The 15,844-nt window shown below is 52.2% G+C and overlaps 1 protein-coding gene and 1 non-coding gene across 2 annotated transcripts; one reads left to right on the top strand and one right to left on the bottom strand.

Annotated features, from left to right (window-relative positions):
- Positions 1-6,816: 6,816 nt before the first annotated feature.
- On the top strand, positions 6,817-10,373 carry TLE7 (TLE family member 7). The gene is made up of 8 exons (XM_081807870.1): positions 6,817-6,929; positions 7,296-7,326; positions 7,694-7,906; positions 8,027-8,259; positions 8,459-8,600; positions 8,712-8,865; positions 9,412-9,485; positions 9,799-10,373. Exons 1-8 carry the CDS (start codon positions 6,817-6,819, stop codon positions 9,901-9,903), a joined length of 1,065 nt encoding a protein of 354 aa, XP_081663996.1. The 3' UTR covers positions 9,904-10,373.
- Positions 10,374-14,716: 4,343 nt separating this feature from the next.
- Positions 14,717-14,789, bottom strand: TRNAM-CAU (transfer RNA methionine (anticodon CAU)). The gene has a single exon. It is a non-coding gene; the product is annotated as a tRNA-Met (tRNA).
- Positions 14,790-15,844: the final 1,055 nt, after the last annotated feature.

Raw genomic sequence — 15,844 nt, 5'->3', positions numbered from 1 at the left:
CGGGCTCTCCTGGGAAAGGCATGTGGTAAAGAACCGTGAGTTGGCCTCCACATGACAGTGGGGGAGGAGAGAGTCAGTGCAGGGACCAGGTCAACAGGGAGCAGGGGCCTAGCCACGCTTTGCCGTGTCCCTTCTGCCCAGAGGGCTCTCCCTGCCTTCACACATTATACCTAGGGGTGGAATTGCTAGGTTATGTGGTAATTCTGTGTTTAACTTTTTGAGGAACTGCCAAACTGTTTTCCACAGGGGCTGCACCATTTCACATTCCCACCAACAGGGCCTAGGCATTCCAGTTTCTCCACATCCTCACCAACATTTATTATTTGCTGTAATTTTTGTTGTTGTTATATGCACCCTAGTGGATGTGAAGTGGTATCTCATTATGGATTTGATTTATATTTCCCTGATGACTACTAATGTTGGGCATCTTTTAACTGGTGTCCAGACTCCGGTCTTGCCCCCTTCTATCCACTCAGGTCCTTTCAAAACCCAAGTCTGATCCTGTCTTCCCCAGCTCAGAACCCCTTGGGGCTCCCCACCCACTCTCCCTAGACTAGAAGACGCATCCCTACCCTCCCTGCCCCCACAACACACTCTCTCTGCTCTAGCCCCTAGAAAATTCTCCCAGTTGTTAAAATACACTTCTCCAAACCTTTGCATCTGCTATTCTCTCTACCTAGAATATTCTCCTATGCTCTCCTCCACTCCACTTCCCCCCAAAATGCCTCTCATCCTTCAGGTCGCAGACGTCACTGACCCCTCATGACCTTTCACATGGTGTGTCCCCCTTCTCTGTGCTCACCTGTCACACCCTCCCTAACTCCACCATGTCGCTTTCCACTCTGATCTGTAATTCACAGTTCAACTGTTGGTTTCACCCCAAAGACTGAAATCCACAAGGGTCAAGGCCATGTTTGCAGGCTGGGCCCTGTCTCCTCAGAGCCCAGGGCAGCAGGGATGCAATCAAACTGTGCTCACTGGCCACTTGGAGGGAAAGATGATGGGTGAGTGGGTGGGTGCACAGGTGCATTTGATTGAGGTCCTGGACCCAGTTTGTTTCCTCTGCCTGGAAGCTCCAGTGCCCTGGTTCACACATTTTTGGTCCCACCTGTTGGCCACCAACCGTGGTACAGCCTGGGCTCAAGATGGGTGCCTCCATCCACAGACAAGGCTGAGGGGACAATAGAGTGAAACTGGCTTTTCCCCATATAGGTTATAAATCCCTTTTGGGGTCATTTCCCCTTTCCACCTTAAGCTAAACTCCTTCTGTGCCCTTGACCTCAACCATTCCCAAGACCACAGGGGTCTTCCTTTGTCACTTTTGTCCCTCCCTCCCCAGCCTCTTGATTATCCCCCACCGGCTTCCCTCTACCCTCTCAGAACACTATGGTCCTGTTTCCCTTCTCTGCAAAACCCTCCACTTGAGTGGTTTCCAACCTTAGCTCACATTGGAATCCCAGGGGGAGCTCTGAAACATCTTGATGCTCAGGCCGCAGCCCTGCTAATAGGAATGGGGAGGGCAGAGATGCCTGAGCACTGGTATGCACCCAGGTTACTTAAACTTGCGCCTGAGCTTGAGAACTACTGTTCTTGATACTGCACCCCTCAGAGGCTGCCCCATTTCTTTTGTTCAGATGTCTCAGTTGAGTACTTTGTACCCCCACTTGTGTTCTTCTCAATGTCTGACAACTCAAATCTTAGCATTCCAGGGCCTGGCCGAAGAATGCACAGAACCACCCTCTCCAGGCTGCTGAAGTCAGCTGGCTCCCTGTTCCTGGCATTCTCCATCTCCCTGCAGCCTGCAAGAGCGCCGTGTGGGATTATGTGAACCTGGCCTCAAACCCCAACTCCAGCCCTTCGTTGCTGTGTGATCTTGAGCAAGTTACTTAAGCTCTCTGAACCTCGTTTTCCTTAAACGTAACTTCCCTCCTGGGGCAGCTGAAAATAGACAGTGATAACCCAGAAATGCACGTCCAGTGCCCTGCAATGCAGCCTATTATGATCCAGGCCCTGTGCCCCTTCTGGCAACTCCCTGCACAGGGGTCCTCCCACCAGCCTCTCTAACCTCTTTTTCTTTCCTTTTCCTCAGACCCCTAAGAATTGTTCACCCTTACTGGGCATTTACTTGAAACCTGGCCTTGTCAAGGTTAACCTCTGGGTCTGACCCCAGCTTTAGGAAGGATGTCATCTTGTCCTCTCCCCTATTTTACAGAGGAGAAAACTGAGGCACCGGCTGGCAACTTGTCAAAGCTGCCTGGAAATGGCAGGCCTGGGATTCAAATCAGCACAGTTTGACGGAAGGATTGGGCTCCTCACTGCTGGGCTGGCTGCCCGCCCCTTGCGAGGCCCAGGCTTGTGTCCCGGACCCTCTGTGTTCCCTGCAACCCTTTCTATATATTGCCAAGTTCCTAAACTTAAAAGATTTAGATGTGGAGGGTAAAATAGAGAACCTCCTAGAATAAAACAAAGGAGCATATCATCATGATATTGAGGGCAGGAAATATTTCCTAAATAAGACTCAAAAAAAAAAAGGCTAACCTTAGAAGACTAGATAAGCTGGACTGAATTGAAATTAAGAACTTCTGTTCATCTACAGACACCATTAGGAGAGCTAAAAGGCCACAGGGGGTGCACATGTTTGGCCAAAGGATTCGGAGGCAGAACAGAGAAAGAACCCCTATGACTCAATACAGCTCCCTCATAAACGATTTTTAAAAATCACATAGGCCTGGCTTTGGACTCTAGCTCTTCTCAACTATTCAGTGAGATCCTGGATAGGTCTCCATGAGGCTCTGATGCCCCAAATTAATTCTTGTATTTCCAAACTGGGGATAAAATCCCTGCCTCACTGTTAGGTTTCCTGTGAGAATCAGAAAAGGGATTAATGCACCAAAAATGGATCATGGGTCAGCTGGGGAATTCTGTCAATACCCCTCTGTCCCTCCCTCGCAAATTGGAGTTCCCCAAGGACTTGGCAACGTGTTCGGAGTACGGGGGCGGGGGGTATAAATGTGATATGTGAATGGACAGGGAACAGCATTCCTGGATGAGGGAACAGCATGAGAGAAGCGTGAGGGTGGAAAGGTACAGTCAAGGTCTTTGGGGGTTGGGTTAAGGTACAGTCGGGAAAAGTGAGAACACGCCGGGCCAGGCAGGGGATAGATCTTAAATACCGGGTCAAGGATAATGCCAGGCATTATCTGGAAGGACACAGGCAACCATAAAAGTTTTGAGGACGAGGTGTGCATAAATGATAGGGAAAGAGAGACAGGGAGAGACAGAGCTTTGGAGATTAGAGGTCGGGGCAGTAAAAGATTTCTCCATATGCAGCGGCCATTTCAGGACTTCTGCTTCGAAGGAAGGAAGAACGGAACCTGAGTAAAAGAGAGATTGTGTTCAGTGGGAGGCGTGGGCCAGAGGCAGGGGGTCCGTGGGGCGGGGGGAGAGGAGCAGGAGAGGATCCCGCTTCACCTCCCGATCACTCCTAGAGAAGGGGACCACCAGACAGAGGGGCTGGCCGTGGTTCTCAGATGTGGCACCCGGAGCTTGTTAGAAACACAGTCTGGGTCCCCACCCCACGCCTACAGAATCAGGGTGTCTGCAGTGGGCTCTGCACTCCAGGGGATTCTGATGAGTGCTCAGATTTGAGAACCGCCACCGAGAAGAAAGGTCTCCCTGGTCTTCCCTTTCAGAGACACTGGTGAACGACAAAAGGTCACAGAGCCAGGCGGAGGTGGGGTCCCCTCCCCTGCCATAGTAGCCCATAGTGGCCTCAGCCCAAGCCAGCCTTCACCCTAAGGGGATGCACCCGGAGATGAGAATCTGCACCCGCTCTTGGGGACAGCTCAGCCAGCTTGCGTCTCTGCACAAACATTGGCTGTTGTGGGGCGGCCATAGACCCCATCCAAAGACTTACCCCTTAAAACTTTCTCACTCCATCTTGCCTCCTGCCTGTGACTTTCCTTGGCAGACCCCCATCCCAGCCCTCTCCCAAGGGCACGGGCGGGTGGCGGGGGGGAGCTAATTGGAAAAGGCAGGTGGTGGCCACGCTGGGGGTTCTGACCCAGGGCTTGATTATCAGTTTATCAGTTAGGCTAAGGTTTAAAAATAGCAGTCCTGCAGGGGACGGGGCAGTGCCTGGGTGTGGGAGGGAGGGAGGGAGGGAGGGTCCCGGCGCGGGTTAGATTTCAGTTCTGCTGCCTTCCCTTCTCCGGGTTTTGAGCTTCTGTCTTCAGGGGTGAATTTCCTGCCGTGGGGGGATTGGTGAGGGCCCGCCTTGCTGGCAGAATGGCCCCCCTCCCCCCAGCACTAGCATTTTGTACTGAAGCTTGCACAAGAGTTGCCTGCTAAGGGGAGGGGTCTCTGCATTTCCAGCTCTCGGGAGAGAGCAGAGGGGGTTCAGTGATATTGAGTCTTCCTTCTGCTCTTTCTAGAAAGCCTTGTCTTACTCTTAGGGTGAAATCTTCATCTGTGAGATCCTGGCTCAATGGCCTCACGGCCTTTGAGCCTTACCCGAGGGCAGCTTGCCCGGCCCTCCCTGCCCATCCTCATCCCACTGGTTAGGGTGTGTGTGTGCTCTGGGTGCCCCCTCCACAGGGCTGGGCCAGCCCAGGTGGCCCACTTAAAGGAGCCTGATGCATGTCGGGGTGAATTTGTTAAATTATTTAAGCAACTAAGCGTCACGAGGACCCCAAATTATCATTTTGGGTAAGATGAAAAAGAAGGATTTGGTTAAGAAAAAGACTCAGGGTCTAGCAATTTTAAATTGGGGTTCAAAGAGCCACACCTGTGCAGAAACTATCCCAAGTTAGGCAGAGGCAGATCTTTCTCCCTTAGTCTTGCTGGTATGTCAATTTGCATTCCCAAAGGCAACTCGTCCTCCTACTTTATTATGTGCATACAAACATATGCAAAGATAGGTTCTAATTGCCACCCTCCTTTTACACCAAAGCAGCATATTATGCACTTGGTTCTGGACCTTGGATCCACCCCTCCCCTCATTCACATCTTGGAATTTTCCTGGTCCTCGAAGTTGTGTCCTTGTTATTATTATTTTTTTAAATATTTTATTTATTTATTTTGACAGAGAGAGAGACACAGTGAGAGAGGGAACACAAGCAGGGGGAGTGGGAGAAGGAGAAGCAGGCTTCCCGCCGAGCAGGGACCCCGATGCAGGGCTCGTCCCCAGGACCCTGGGATCATGACCCGAGCTGAAGGCAGACGCTTAACGACTGAGCCACCCAGGCGCCCCGTGTTCTTGTTATTTTTAACAGCTGCGTCGTATTCCACCGTCACCTCCTATAACGTTTCCCCAGTCCCTTCCTGCGGCCACGGGATTTGTCCAATCATCTGCTGTCACAGACGGCGCTCGGGCTGGAACATCATGTTGCCTGGACTTAAGTGTTAGGTCGGAGGGCACACGCCTTTGTACCTACAGTGGGTGTTTGTCTTTCTCCTCATGGGGAGGTAGGAAAGGAGACTCTTCAGAGCTGGACCTGGGAAAGGGGGGTGGATTTGAACCTTTTCCCTGTGCTTTCTAGTTATTTGCTCACCTGAGCTTCGGTTTTTAAAATCTGTAAAATGGGGCTCGCAGTCGGGAGGGTGCAGTGGGATCAGCTAAGTCAAGTGTTGGGTTCAAGGCCAGACGCCGAGCGAGAGCTCGAGGTGCCCGGAGTAGTAGAGTCTGACGATACAGCTGCCCCCGCATCGTTTCTGGGGTGACAGCCGGGGCGTGTGGGGAGGGTGGGGGTCTCAGAGCCGAGGATTGGAGCTTGGTCATCAAGTCATGGGTTCCCCGCGGGAAGATCACCGCCCCAGCCCCACCCTCGTTTTGACCCTGAGCTTCTGTGCTCTGTTGGGGAACGCTGGGTCTCCCCAGGCCCGTTCTGGGGCTACCTGTTGGGAGGCCTGGAGGAAGAAGGCACGTGGTCTGCCTTACATCCTCAAAGCTCTGGTCCCTGGCACAGTCCACAGATGGAGGGGCTGACCGCTAGCCTTACCTAATTCTGTGTCTTCTACACACGTGATTGCATCCAGTTCTCAGAATTGCCCCATAGGAGAGACGAATATCCCCACCAGCCAATGTCTCTTGTCATGGCGGGACCTTGCTCCATCCAAACGGAACCTCGTGTTCGCATGACGCCTCTGGGTTCTTCCACGCTGCCCCCTCAAGGCAGGGAAAGCCTGTGACGCGTGTGGGGTTTCCCGTTGCCCCTTGTTCACACTGGGGATGAGTCCTCAGTGGAGAGGTATACTGCTGGACTAGAGGGGGACTTTGATTTTGTAGGACTGGAAATACCCTCTGTATGTCTGGAAGGAAAAACATAACACCTGCTACTAACATCTCAAAACGTCTGTGCGACACTTTCACCCTTAACACCCTCACTGCCAACATTTAGGATAAACATTGGTCAGCAACCAATCTTTTGAATCCTCTCGCCAACAGAGGTGTTCTCAGACCCGTGCAAATAGATCCTAAACAGTGCACATCTGTGTATCTGCATCTGTTTTCTCCTGCTGCAGGGGCTTAGGATGAATTGGTTGACCAGGCGCAGTTTGATGGGCTCCGTTCTCCAGCCCTAGAACCGGGTGGCTCAGGGTCGTCACTGATGTGAGAACATGAGTAGAGAGAAGGAAGAGGCTTTGTTTAGTATACTCCATATTTATGACGAACCAGAGGAGAGGAGGAACGTGCCAGAAAGCTCTGGCATTTCCTCCCAGCATGAGCATCAAGCACAGTCCCAACCGGAGGGGGTGTATGGGATGTCCCAGCAGCCCCCGGGTTCTCTGACATAGCATGGCCTAGTTTATCAGGAGATGAGCGCTGGGACCCTGCAGCAGTGGGTCCTCCAGACTCTAGGCAGATCTGAGCTCCAGGCCAGTTGTTTCCCCCAGGAGGAGCCACAAGCCACAGCAGAGCTGGGCCCCAGGTAGGTCTCCCTTGAACCAGACTGGTGGTGGGAGGGGGGAGCTCTCCCTGGGAGAGGGGATCCTAGCACAGAGCTCTCCAGATCACACTGAATCTCCTCACTCGCCCCGCTCCCACCCCTGCTCCTGTCCATGTGTCATAGCTTCCTGCCAGGACCCGAGTTTGGTAAGTCCCAGCTGGGACGCGTGGGCAGGGAAAGTGGCAACCTAAGGCTGGGCCTCGGATGGGGGACAAGGCGTGAGGCCTGGTGTCGGGGAAAGCAGCCTTCCCCTTGAATCCTGCGGTTCTGTTGCTGTCGGCTCCCTCTGTGAGCGGGTGGGCATTGATCTTTCCTTGCAGGCCGGCCTTGCCCTTTGCCTCCGCCTAGGGAAGAAGTCTGGTCGTTCCTCGGGGCAATGGTAAGTGTCCTATTATTTCTGCACTTGGGATCTTTGCCTTCCCCGCTACCCCCCAAATTAAGGAAAGGGGAGGGCATGCAGTGTGTCCTTCTCTCTCCTATAGGGGGTGGCTGTCCTGCAGCTCCCTGCTTCCTTGGAACTCGGCTCCCGGCTCTCACCGCCACCGTGCAGGGCCTTCGGCTCACGGTGTCACCTCTTCTAGAGCTGTGTCCGGGGCGGGGGCGGCACTCTGAGCCGGGCGCTGCTCTTACTGCTGGCGAGCAGCGTTGTCTCAGGACGTTGGGTGAAGAGTTAGGAATTCAGTTAGAGGACCGGGCGGGCGGTCACCCGTGGACGATGGGCACCCGCTTTCTTCTCTCAACTGCAGCCGCCGGTTCCGGATGAAGCCGTGGTCAGGCAGAGGGTCCCCTGGAGGTGCTGGAAGGTTGGCAGGCTCCGCCATGGAAAGAAAGTCCATGCTGTTGCCATCAGCGGCTCGACTCACCACGTGTACGCGTGTGGCCACGGCTACATTAAGGTCTGGGATGAGAGCGCTCTGCATGCCTGCAACAAGGCCCCGCAGGCCCAGCTGGACTTGCAGGTGTGGGGGGGTGTTCGGGGAGGGCTGGGGGAACCCCAACGTGACCTCTGTCGTGGGACTCGGAGCCCGGGCCTCGAGCAGGTGATGTGAGGGTGGGAACTGTTCCTGCTGGACCATCAGAACTGCGTCCTCGTCTGCAAGCTGTTCCCCGACGGGCAGCGCCTCATCACTGGGGCTCTGTCCCGGAACCTGACACTGTGGGATCTGGCACCCACACCCCGTGTCAGGGCACAGCTGGCCTCCACGGGCCCCATGTGCTATTCCCTGGCGCTCTCCTCCAATGCCCAGATCTGCTTGGCTTGTTTCAAAGGATTTGTCGAGATTTGGGATTTGCAGAACCAAATCTTGATCACGTACGACCCAGGGGAGGGCTGGACAGTGAGGCCTTTGGGAAGGCTTGTGTGCCTTTCTGGACCTCTCTTGCGCCTCTGTGCAGTAGGACTAGGTGAGTCCGTGTGGAGAATAGATGTGGGGGACTCCTGGGGGCTTCCTGGGCCCGAAACGTCCCGGTGGTTAGCCAGCACGTGAACCTCTGAGTTCTTTTCCCGCCAGGAAGCATGAGGTCCCCGAATATGGGTCCCGCTGTGTGGACATCGCAGGCAGTAAGTTCTGGACAGGAGGAGAAGACACCAGACTATATTCCTGGGACCTGAGGTGCTACCAGAGGTTGCAGCAGCACGAATTACGGCCAGAGGTGTCTGGGCAGCCACCAGGGGGCTGAGGGTGGTCCCCGTGGTGGGGGGCCGAGGGGGCTTGAATGACGGGGTGGGCAGCTTGGAGTGCTGACTCCGGTCCTTCCCAACAGATCCTCAGCATTACCCACGACCCCAGTGAGGAGTGGGTGCTAGTAGGTCTGAGGACGAGCAATATCATCATTCTCCACACGCACCGGAGGGAGAAGTTTAAGGCAGTCCTTCATAAATATGTCAACCACCACAACCTCCAGTTTGCCTCCTGTGGTGAGTGGAAGCCAGGCGACCCCTCTAGGCGTCCTGTCCCACCCCGGGATGTCTGCTCTGCAGAGTCGGGGCCCAGCCTTGTTCCAGGCTCTGTTCCTCCCTCTTGAGCCCCAAGCCCGGCCAAGTGGAGACGCAGGTGTCTGTGTCCCTCCCGCTCTCACCTCTGCACCCACGCCCGCCTTGCCCCCGCTGCCTCTCCCTCTGTGGCCTGGCACCCTGCCTGTCTTCTGTCCTCGTCCCTCTCCTCTCTGGCTCTCTGTAACGGTGCCTTCCTACACAGAAGAGCAGCTTGGAGACACAGGCAGGCAGAAGAGGCACGAAGCCCCATCTGATTGTCCTTTTGTGCAGTGATACTGAGCACCATCCTGAGTGTGGCAGGAGGATAGGGCCAGGGGAGGGAATGGTTGGGCTCTTGGCTCGGGTTTTTATAGATGGGCACACTGAGCCAGAGGAAGAGCTGCTCTTTTCCTAGTTACCTTGGGGATGGAGCTGGGACTGGAATGCAAGCTTGGTCTCTGGCCTCCCCACCTGCCTTTCCTTTGCCAGGGAGCTATTTTGTGACCGCACTGGACAAGGCGATCCACTGCATAGCTGCACCTTCTCTGCAAAGGTTGTTTCAGGTATTGGGAGGAGGGATGTGCAAACCCAGGCTCTCGGAGCTCAGACCCAGATCCCAGTGGGCCGGGTCCCGAGGACAGTGCCAGAAAATACCTCTGGGGTGGTATCTGGGTCCATTTACTAGATCCAGGGGAATGAGGACTCAAGGTTCTGTGACTTCACAGGCTCCACCGTGAGCCCTGAGACCTGCCCCGTTGTCTCCAGACCGAGCCCTAGGTCTGTCCTTACCCTTGAAACAGCCCCAAGTGAGGCCTTCATCTGTGGCCCATGCCTGGCCCCTGCCTGTGGTCACTCTTCTAACCTCCTTCCCTGTAGGTAGAGGAGCCTACGGATGTCCTGTGTTGTGATGTGTCTTCTGACAACCAGTATCTGGTCACGGGCTCCGAGAACAGTGCCACGGTTTACCAGCTCTTGTACTGAAGTTTGCGTGCCGTGTTCCTGCTGGTGAAGACCCAGAGGAGGCCGGCAGGCTGAGGGGAGGGCAGCCTCCGCGGCCCCGATAGCATTGCCTGACCCTTGGTGGCCGGGCCTCTGTCCATTCCCTCCCCCCAGGACACGCCTCGCCTGTGTGCGCAGGTTTTTATGATACGGCATAGGGGCTTTTCCTCTGTTAGTATTCTTACCACTGATTTCTGGGTTTGGGTGGGGAAACTTGCCTTTATAATTAACAAAATAGAAGAGCAAAAACCAAAATGGCCTGATCATGTGGTCAGTTTTTTCAAAGAACAAACTCCTCGTGATGGATTGCTTAGATCCCCCTCAGGAAGGAATTTTACACCAGACTTAGGTTTTGTTTGTAAGTGTAGACCATCAACACTCCGTTCCTGACCCAGGTTAAGACTCTATGAGCTGGTCTAACCATATCCCGAGGAAGGGCTCGTGCACGCTCTCTCGCGTGCACTTTCTCTCTCTCTCTCTCTCAGCTGCTGCTTGAGGATATCTGGCTTTATTTGAGTCTTTGGAAGGCCTGATTTTCATTCTGGCATTCTGTGATATTCTGTCTGGCCCTCTCGAGGTAGAAAAAGCCCAGCTCCTGAAATCAAGCCATGGAGGCCTGCTTCCTTGTCCTTGCCCATTCTGCCTCCTCTTTGCTTGGTGTTGGCACAGCTGAGACAGCTAAAGTTGGTAGCTTAGGGTTGTCCCTGGGAGGAGGCGCAAAGCCAGGGACCAAGCATGCCATCCTGTGCACCGAGATACGGTCAGGTACCTAGTTCCTGCCGATGGATCATGAGTGAGGAATGAGCCTCGTTCCTGGACCAAGGCTAAAGGAGTAGGGGACGTCCCCTCCAGGTTCTCGGTCTCCTACCAGCTCAAGGTGAGAAGGTGGAGGCCCTGGGGCATTGCAGGGCCATGAGGTGGAAGCATCCACTGGGCAAGACACAAACTTATAACAAGTGTCCACTTACAGATGAACGGACAAGCAAAATGTGATGTATCTGTAATATGCACACACACAAAGGAATGTATGATTCAGCCTTTAAAAGGAAGGAAATTCTGATACCGGCTGCAACATGGATGAACCCTGAAGACCTTGTGGGAAGTGAAAGGAGCCAGTCACAGAAGGACAAATACTGTGATTCTACTCCTACGAGGTCCTTCGATCACTCAGAGAGACAGACAGCAGAAGGGTGGTTACAGGGAGCTGAGGGAGAGAGAGAAATGGGAGGTTAGTGTTTGATGGGGACCAAGTCTCACTTTGGCAAGGTGATAAGGATTCTCGAGATGGTGGTCATGGGGCCACAGCAGCGTGGGTGTACTCAATGCCACTGAGCGATACACCTCAAGGTGGTTAAGATGGTGTAAGTTCTGTTATGTGTATTTTACACAATTAAACCAACAGCTAGGGAATTACAAAGATCAAGTTCAGAATAGTGGTAATCTCTGGGAAGGGAGGGAGGGAGAGAAACTGGGTCGTAAAGTGACAAAAAGGGAGCTTCAACTCCATCTGCAGTGTTTATTTCTCCAAAAATAAAGTTTATCAGAATAAAAAATGAGCACCTCGGGGAGACCATCAAGAAAGGGGACAGACAACCCACAGAAGGGGAGAGGATATTTGCAAATCCTATTTCTGGTAAGGGACTTCTACCCAAAATATATAAAGAATCCTTATAACTCAACAGTAAAAAGTAAACCAATTGTCCAAGGGGCGAAGGATTTGAATATACGTATCTCCAAAGAAGATACACAGATGGCCAGTAAGCACAGGAAAGGATGCTCACCATTCACTGAGGAAAATGCAAATCAAATCCACAACAAAATACCACGTCACACCTGCTAGGATGGCTGGAATAAAATAGACAACAGCAAGTGTTGGTAAGGATGGGGAGAAACTGGAACCCCAAATGGTGCAGCTGCTTTGAAAAACAGTTTGGTAGCTCAAAATGTTCAACCTAGAGTCAGCATGGGACCCAGCAGTCCCACTCTTAGGCACGTGTCCGAGAGAACTGAAAGAAGCAAAAAGCATGTAAGTGGGGCAGCAGTAACTGGAGTGATAAAAGAATTCCAAAATTTTTTGCTGGAAAAAAGGTAAAAGTCCTCAGGTGCTGGGCTGGCTCAGTCCACAGAGCACACCACTCTTGATCTCTTAGGGTTGTGAGTTCAAGCCCCACGTTGGGCGTAGAGATTACTTTAAAAAAAAAAAAGGTGAAAGTTCCAGTTAATAGTAGTCTTCATAAGTCAAGTAGTAGCATTGGAATTTCTAGATTAATTACTAAAAGAATATTAAGGGTACAGTTTCCAGATAGAGGGAAAATGCTGGCACAATGGAACATAATATTTTTTTTTAAAGATTTTATTTATTTGACAGAGAGAGACACAGTGAGAGAGGGAACCCAAGCAGGGGAAGTGGGAGAGGGAGAAGCAGCCTTCCCGCCTAGCAGGGAGCCCGATGTGGGGCTCAATCCCAGGACCCTGGGATCATGACCTCAGCTGTGGGGTCATGACCTCAGCCAAAGGCAGACGCTTAACTGACTGAGCCACCCAGGTGCCCCTTAATTAACTAGAATTTAAATAAAAACAGGCAGAACAAAAAGGGAAACCTTACAGGTTTGGTAGGCAGTAGATTCAGGGGTGCCTGGGTAGCTCAGTCGTTAGGTGTCTGCCTTCGGCTCAGGCCCTGATCCCAGGGTCTTGGGATCGAGCCCCGCATCGGGCTCCCTGCTCAGCGGGAAGCCTGCTTCTCCCTCTCCCGCTCCCCCTGCTTGTGTTCCTTCTCTCGCTGTCTCTCTCTGTCAAATAAATAAATAAAATCTTTAAAAGTAAGATAAAATGGTAGATTTAAATCTAAACATACCAATAAATTATATTAAATATAAATAGAGTAAATATTCCTATTAATCTATAGAGGTTATATGACTGGGTTAAAAATACCTCAAATATATGTGTTTAAAAGATATATATATATTTAAAGATTTTGTCAGAGAGCACAAGCAGGGGGATCAGCAGGCTTCTCGCTGAGGAAGGAGCCCGATGCGGGACTCGATCTGAAGGGAGATGCTTAACTGACTGAGCCACACAGGTGCCCCTAAAAGAGACATTAAAACAAGGATACAGAAAGTATGAAACTCATAGAAAAAAATGCTTCTACACACTAAATCAAAGCAAGCTGATACTATATTACTATTAGACCACATGTAGTCTAAAATTAAAAGCAGTATTTGCAAAAAAGGTGAACACTTCATAAGTGTTCAATTCCCAAGGTACAAGAATTCTATGCTTTATGCATTTATTAATGTAGGCTCAAAATATATACAAATTGACAAAATAGACAAATCTATCAATAACCAACAGTTGAAACAGACAAAAAAAATAACATTTAAAAAAAGAATACAGCAGATGAACATTAGTAGGAAACATATAGTTCAATGCATACAACCAGTACAGAATACGTATTTTTTCCCCACATACACAAAAAGCATTTACAAAACACGACCATACACTGAGCTATACACTTCAGAGGATTTAATTCTTATAGAATATATTCTATGACCAGGGTGCCTGGCTGGCTCGGTTGGTAGAGCATGTGATTCTTGATCTCAGGGTGTTGAGTTCAAGCCCCTCCGTGGTGTACAGCTTACTTTAAAAATTAAAAAGAAGTAAAAATATATAACGTATATAGAATTAAAAAATATATTTTATTGATGTGAAGAACAAAGGCAAAAGAAATGTAGATAAAATTAAATTTCCTTATAACTTGTAGCCCATTGACAAATACTTGAGACAGGCAGAGTAAGACGTTCCTCCAGGAATTCCCAACTGTTTTACTGTCAATGCTTTGCTAGAGGGAAAAAACACCTTGGCTCGACACTCTCTAGGCCTCCAGGATCCTGTAAGTCTTCTTTAACATACGAAAAATCCTTTTGGAAACTTCCTTTGTCTTTACCTCCGCCAACTCCAAAGTAGATCATCAATTGCTTCTCACAATCCCACTGCAGCTCTTTTCTGCCCATGAGTCCTGCTCAGGGGCTATAAAAAAAACTCACCTTTTTGCACCAAAAACCTCTCAAGAATTCTTTTTTGACCGTTGGTTCGGGAACCCCACTTCAAACCACATCACTATGACTACAATGCAACCAATTAAGATAGAAATGAATAATAAAAACCAGAAATTTCCCTATTTTGGAAAATAAGAAATATACTTGTAAATAATAGGAAACTGAATCACAAAGTAATTGGAAGCTATTGTAAACTGAATAATCAAAACTTGCGGGGTTCAGCTACAGCTGTGGGTAGAGCGAGGCCTCGCCAGGGCAGCGCCCCACCTCGCGGTCCTGGGCCACGTGGGGGGCCCGCGCTGCCTGCCCAGGTTGCCCCCCACTCCTCGGCCTGCTCTTGAAAGCCGGGTCTGGGATGGAGCGAGCGTACAGCCTCTGGAGACAGCCAAAAAGAACGTGGAGACACGGTCTTGCTCCGAGTAGACAGAAGTTGGGGTAAAGGGAAGTGATCCAGAAGAAGCACTTTCGCAGATGCCGCAAAAGCAAGCGCACCACTCGGCGACGCTCGGTCCATCTCCCCGCAGTCGCGCCAACACGGCGCGTTTTCTCACTTACGGCTTTTCATTCTTGGCAGCGGCGCCGCGGTCCTTCCTCCGGCCTGCGTTCCTGCTGGGTGAGGCTCCCTGCTGCTGGGGACGTGCGTTCCTCCGTCGCGGGCGTCCCGCTACCGGGAGGGCTTCTGAGCCCCCTCGCTGCAAGTCTTTCTGCACACACCGCATTGGAGCACAGCAAAATGACCGTGCCCTCTCTGAGGCTCGAACTCAGGACCTTCAGATTATGAGACTGACGCGCTGCCCACTGCGCCAAGAGGGCCGCTGGAAGCGAGCTCTTCTTTACCAGTGAAGGGAAGTGCCTACGGCCCCTTCCGCCTGAGCCGCTTCCGCGTGTCTGTCGCTCCCTGCAGCGACCCGGGGGTCCCTGCCCCGCAGCGGGCCCCACGCCGTTGGATGTACAGACACGGGGGGAAGGAGGGTCGGTCTTGGGAGAAGAGCGGTCTCCGCGGAGAGAACGCGCGCCGAGCCCCGCAGCCCCGCGCCGACCCGGCCCGAGCAGGGGCGCGCCGGGCAGGTGCACAGGCTCCGAGGGTGACCCCACCCGCGCGCTCGGGCACTCGGAAGGCGCGCGCCTGACTCGGGCGCAGGGCAGGTGAGAGGGGCCCTCCGAGCCCAGGTGTCAGTCCTGATGGCGGGGAGGTGGGAGGGAGGACAGGCTCGCGGTGCTGACCGGCTGGGACAGAGGCTGGAGGGGGCGGCAGCGGCTGCGGGTGGGCGGCAGGGGGCGCCCCTGAGTATGGGGGTGGGTAGGGCCCTGGTAGCAGGCGGGGCGGGGGACGGAGTGGGATGACGGAGAGAGAGGGGCTGAGAGCTGTTTGGGGCGTGAGGTCCTGGTCCTGGATTAGGGGTGGGAGTGAGGTAGGGGAAGGGAGAGAAAATTCCAGAAGACTCTTGGGAGGTGAATTCAGTAGGAAAGCGCAGGGAAGAAGCTATGGTTACCTTGGACTTGTCAGTTTATTAGACTCTCTATTTTTGTATTTTTTTTTCCAAAAATTTGCTCCCTTATTACCTATAGGGGCATCTCATCTCGAAGGGCAGAAGACTGGCGCCACTCCCCCAAGCAGGGTTTTAAATTTCATTGTAATAAGAATGTAGGGTGGATAGATGGGTAGATGGGCTGAACATACAACCCTCTCTAGGAAGGCATTCCTTCCTTATTCCTTTTTTTTTTTTTCTCCCTCTTCCTTTATTCCTGCAGGGAAATTTCTGTTGCAGATGCCCAGAGGGATGGCTCCCAAGGAATCGTTTACCTGTCCCATTTACCTGGCGAGTATTACAGGTAAGAAGACTACGTTGGACTTCTCAGCTTCTTCA

Source organism: Leptonychotes weddellii, chromosome 16, assembly GCF_054177405.1.
Source record: "Leptonychotes weddellii isolate Sample4059 chromosome 16, ASM5417740v2, whole genome shotgun sequence".
Taxonomy (NCBI): Eukaryota; Metazoa; Chordata; class Mammalia; order Carnivora; family Phocidae; genus Leptonychotes; species Leptonychotes weddellii.
Note: the sequence above shows the minus strand (reverse complement) of the source record. Positions and strands in the feature narration are given on the sequence as shown.

What these genes read in the sequence shown, in the direction of transcription:
- TLE7 (XM_081807870.1), top strand. Translation starts at nt 6,817, where the DNA reads ATGAGCGCTGGGACCCTGCAGCAGTGGGTCCTCCAGACTCTAGGCAGA. An exon ending in ACAGCAGAGCTGGGCCCCAG is followed by an intron (nt 6,930 to 7,295) that starts GTAGGTCTCCCT and finishes GCCTCCGCCTAG; the next exon opens with GGAAGAAGTCTGGTCGTTCC. An exon ending in CAGAACCAAATCTTGATCAC is followed by an intron (nt 8,260 to 8,458) that starts GTACGACCCAGG and finishes TTTTCCCGCCAG; the next exon opens with GAAGCATGAGGTCCCCGAAT.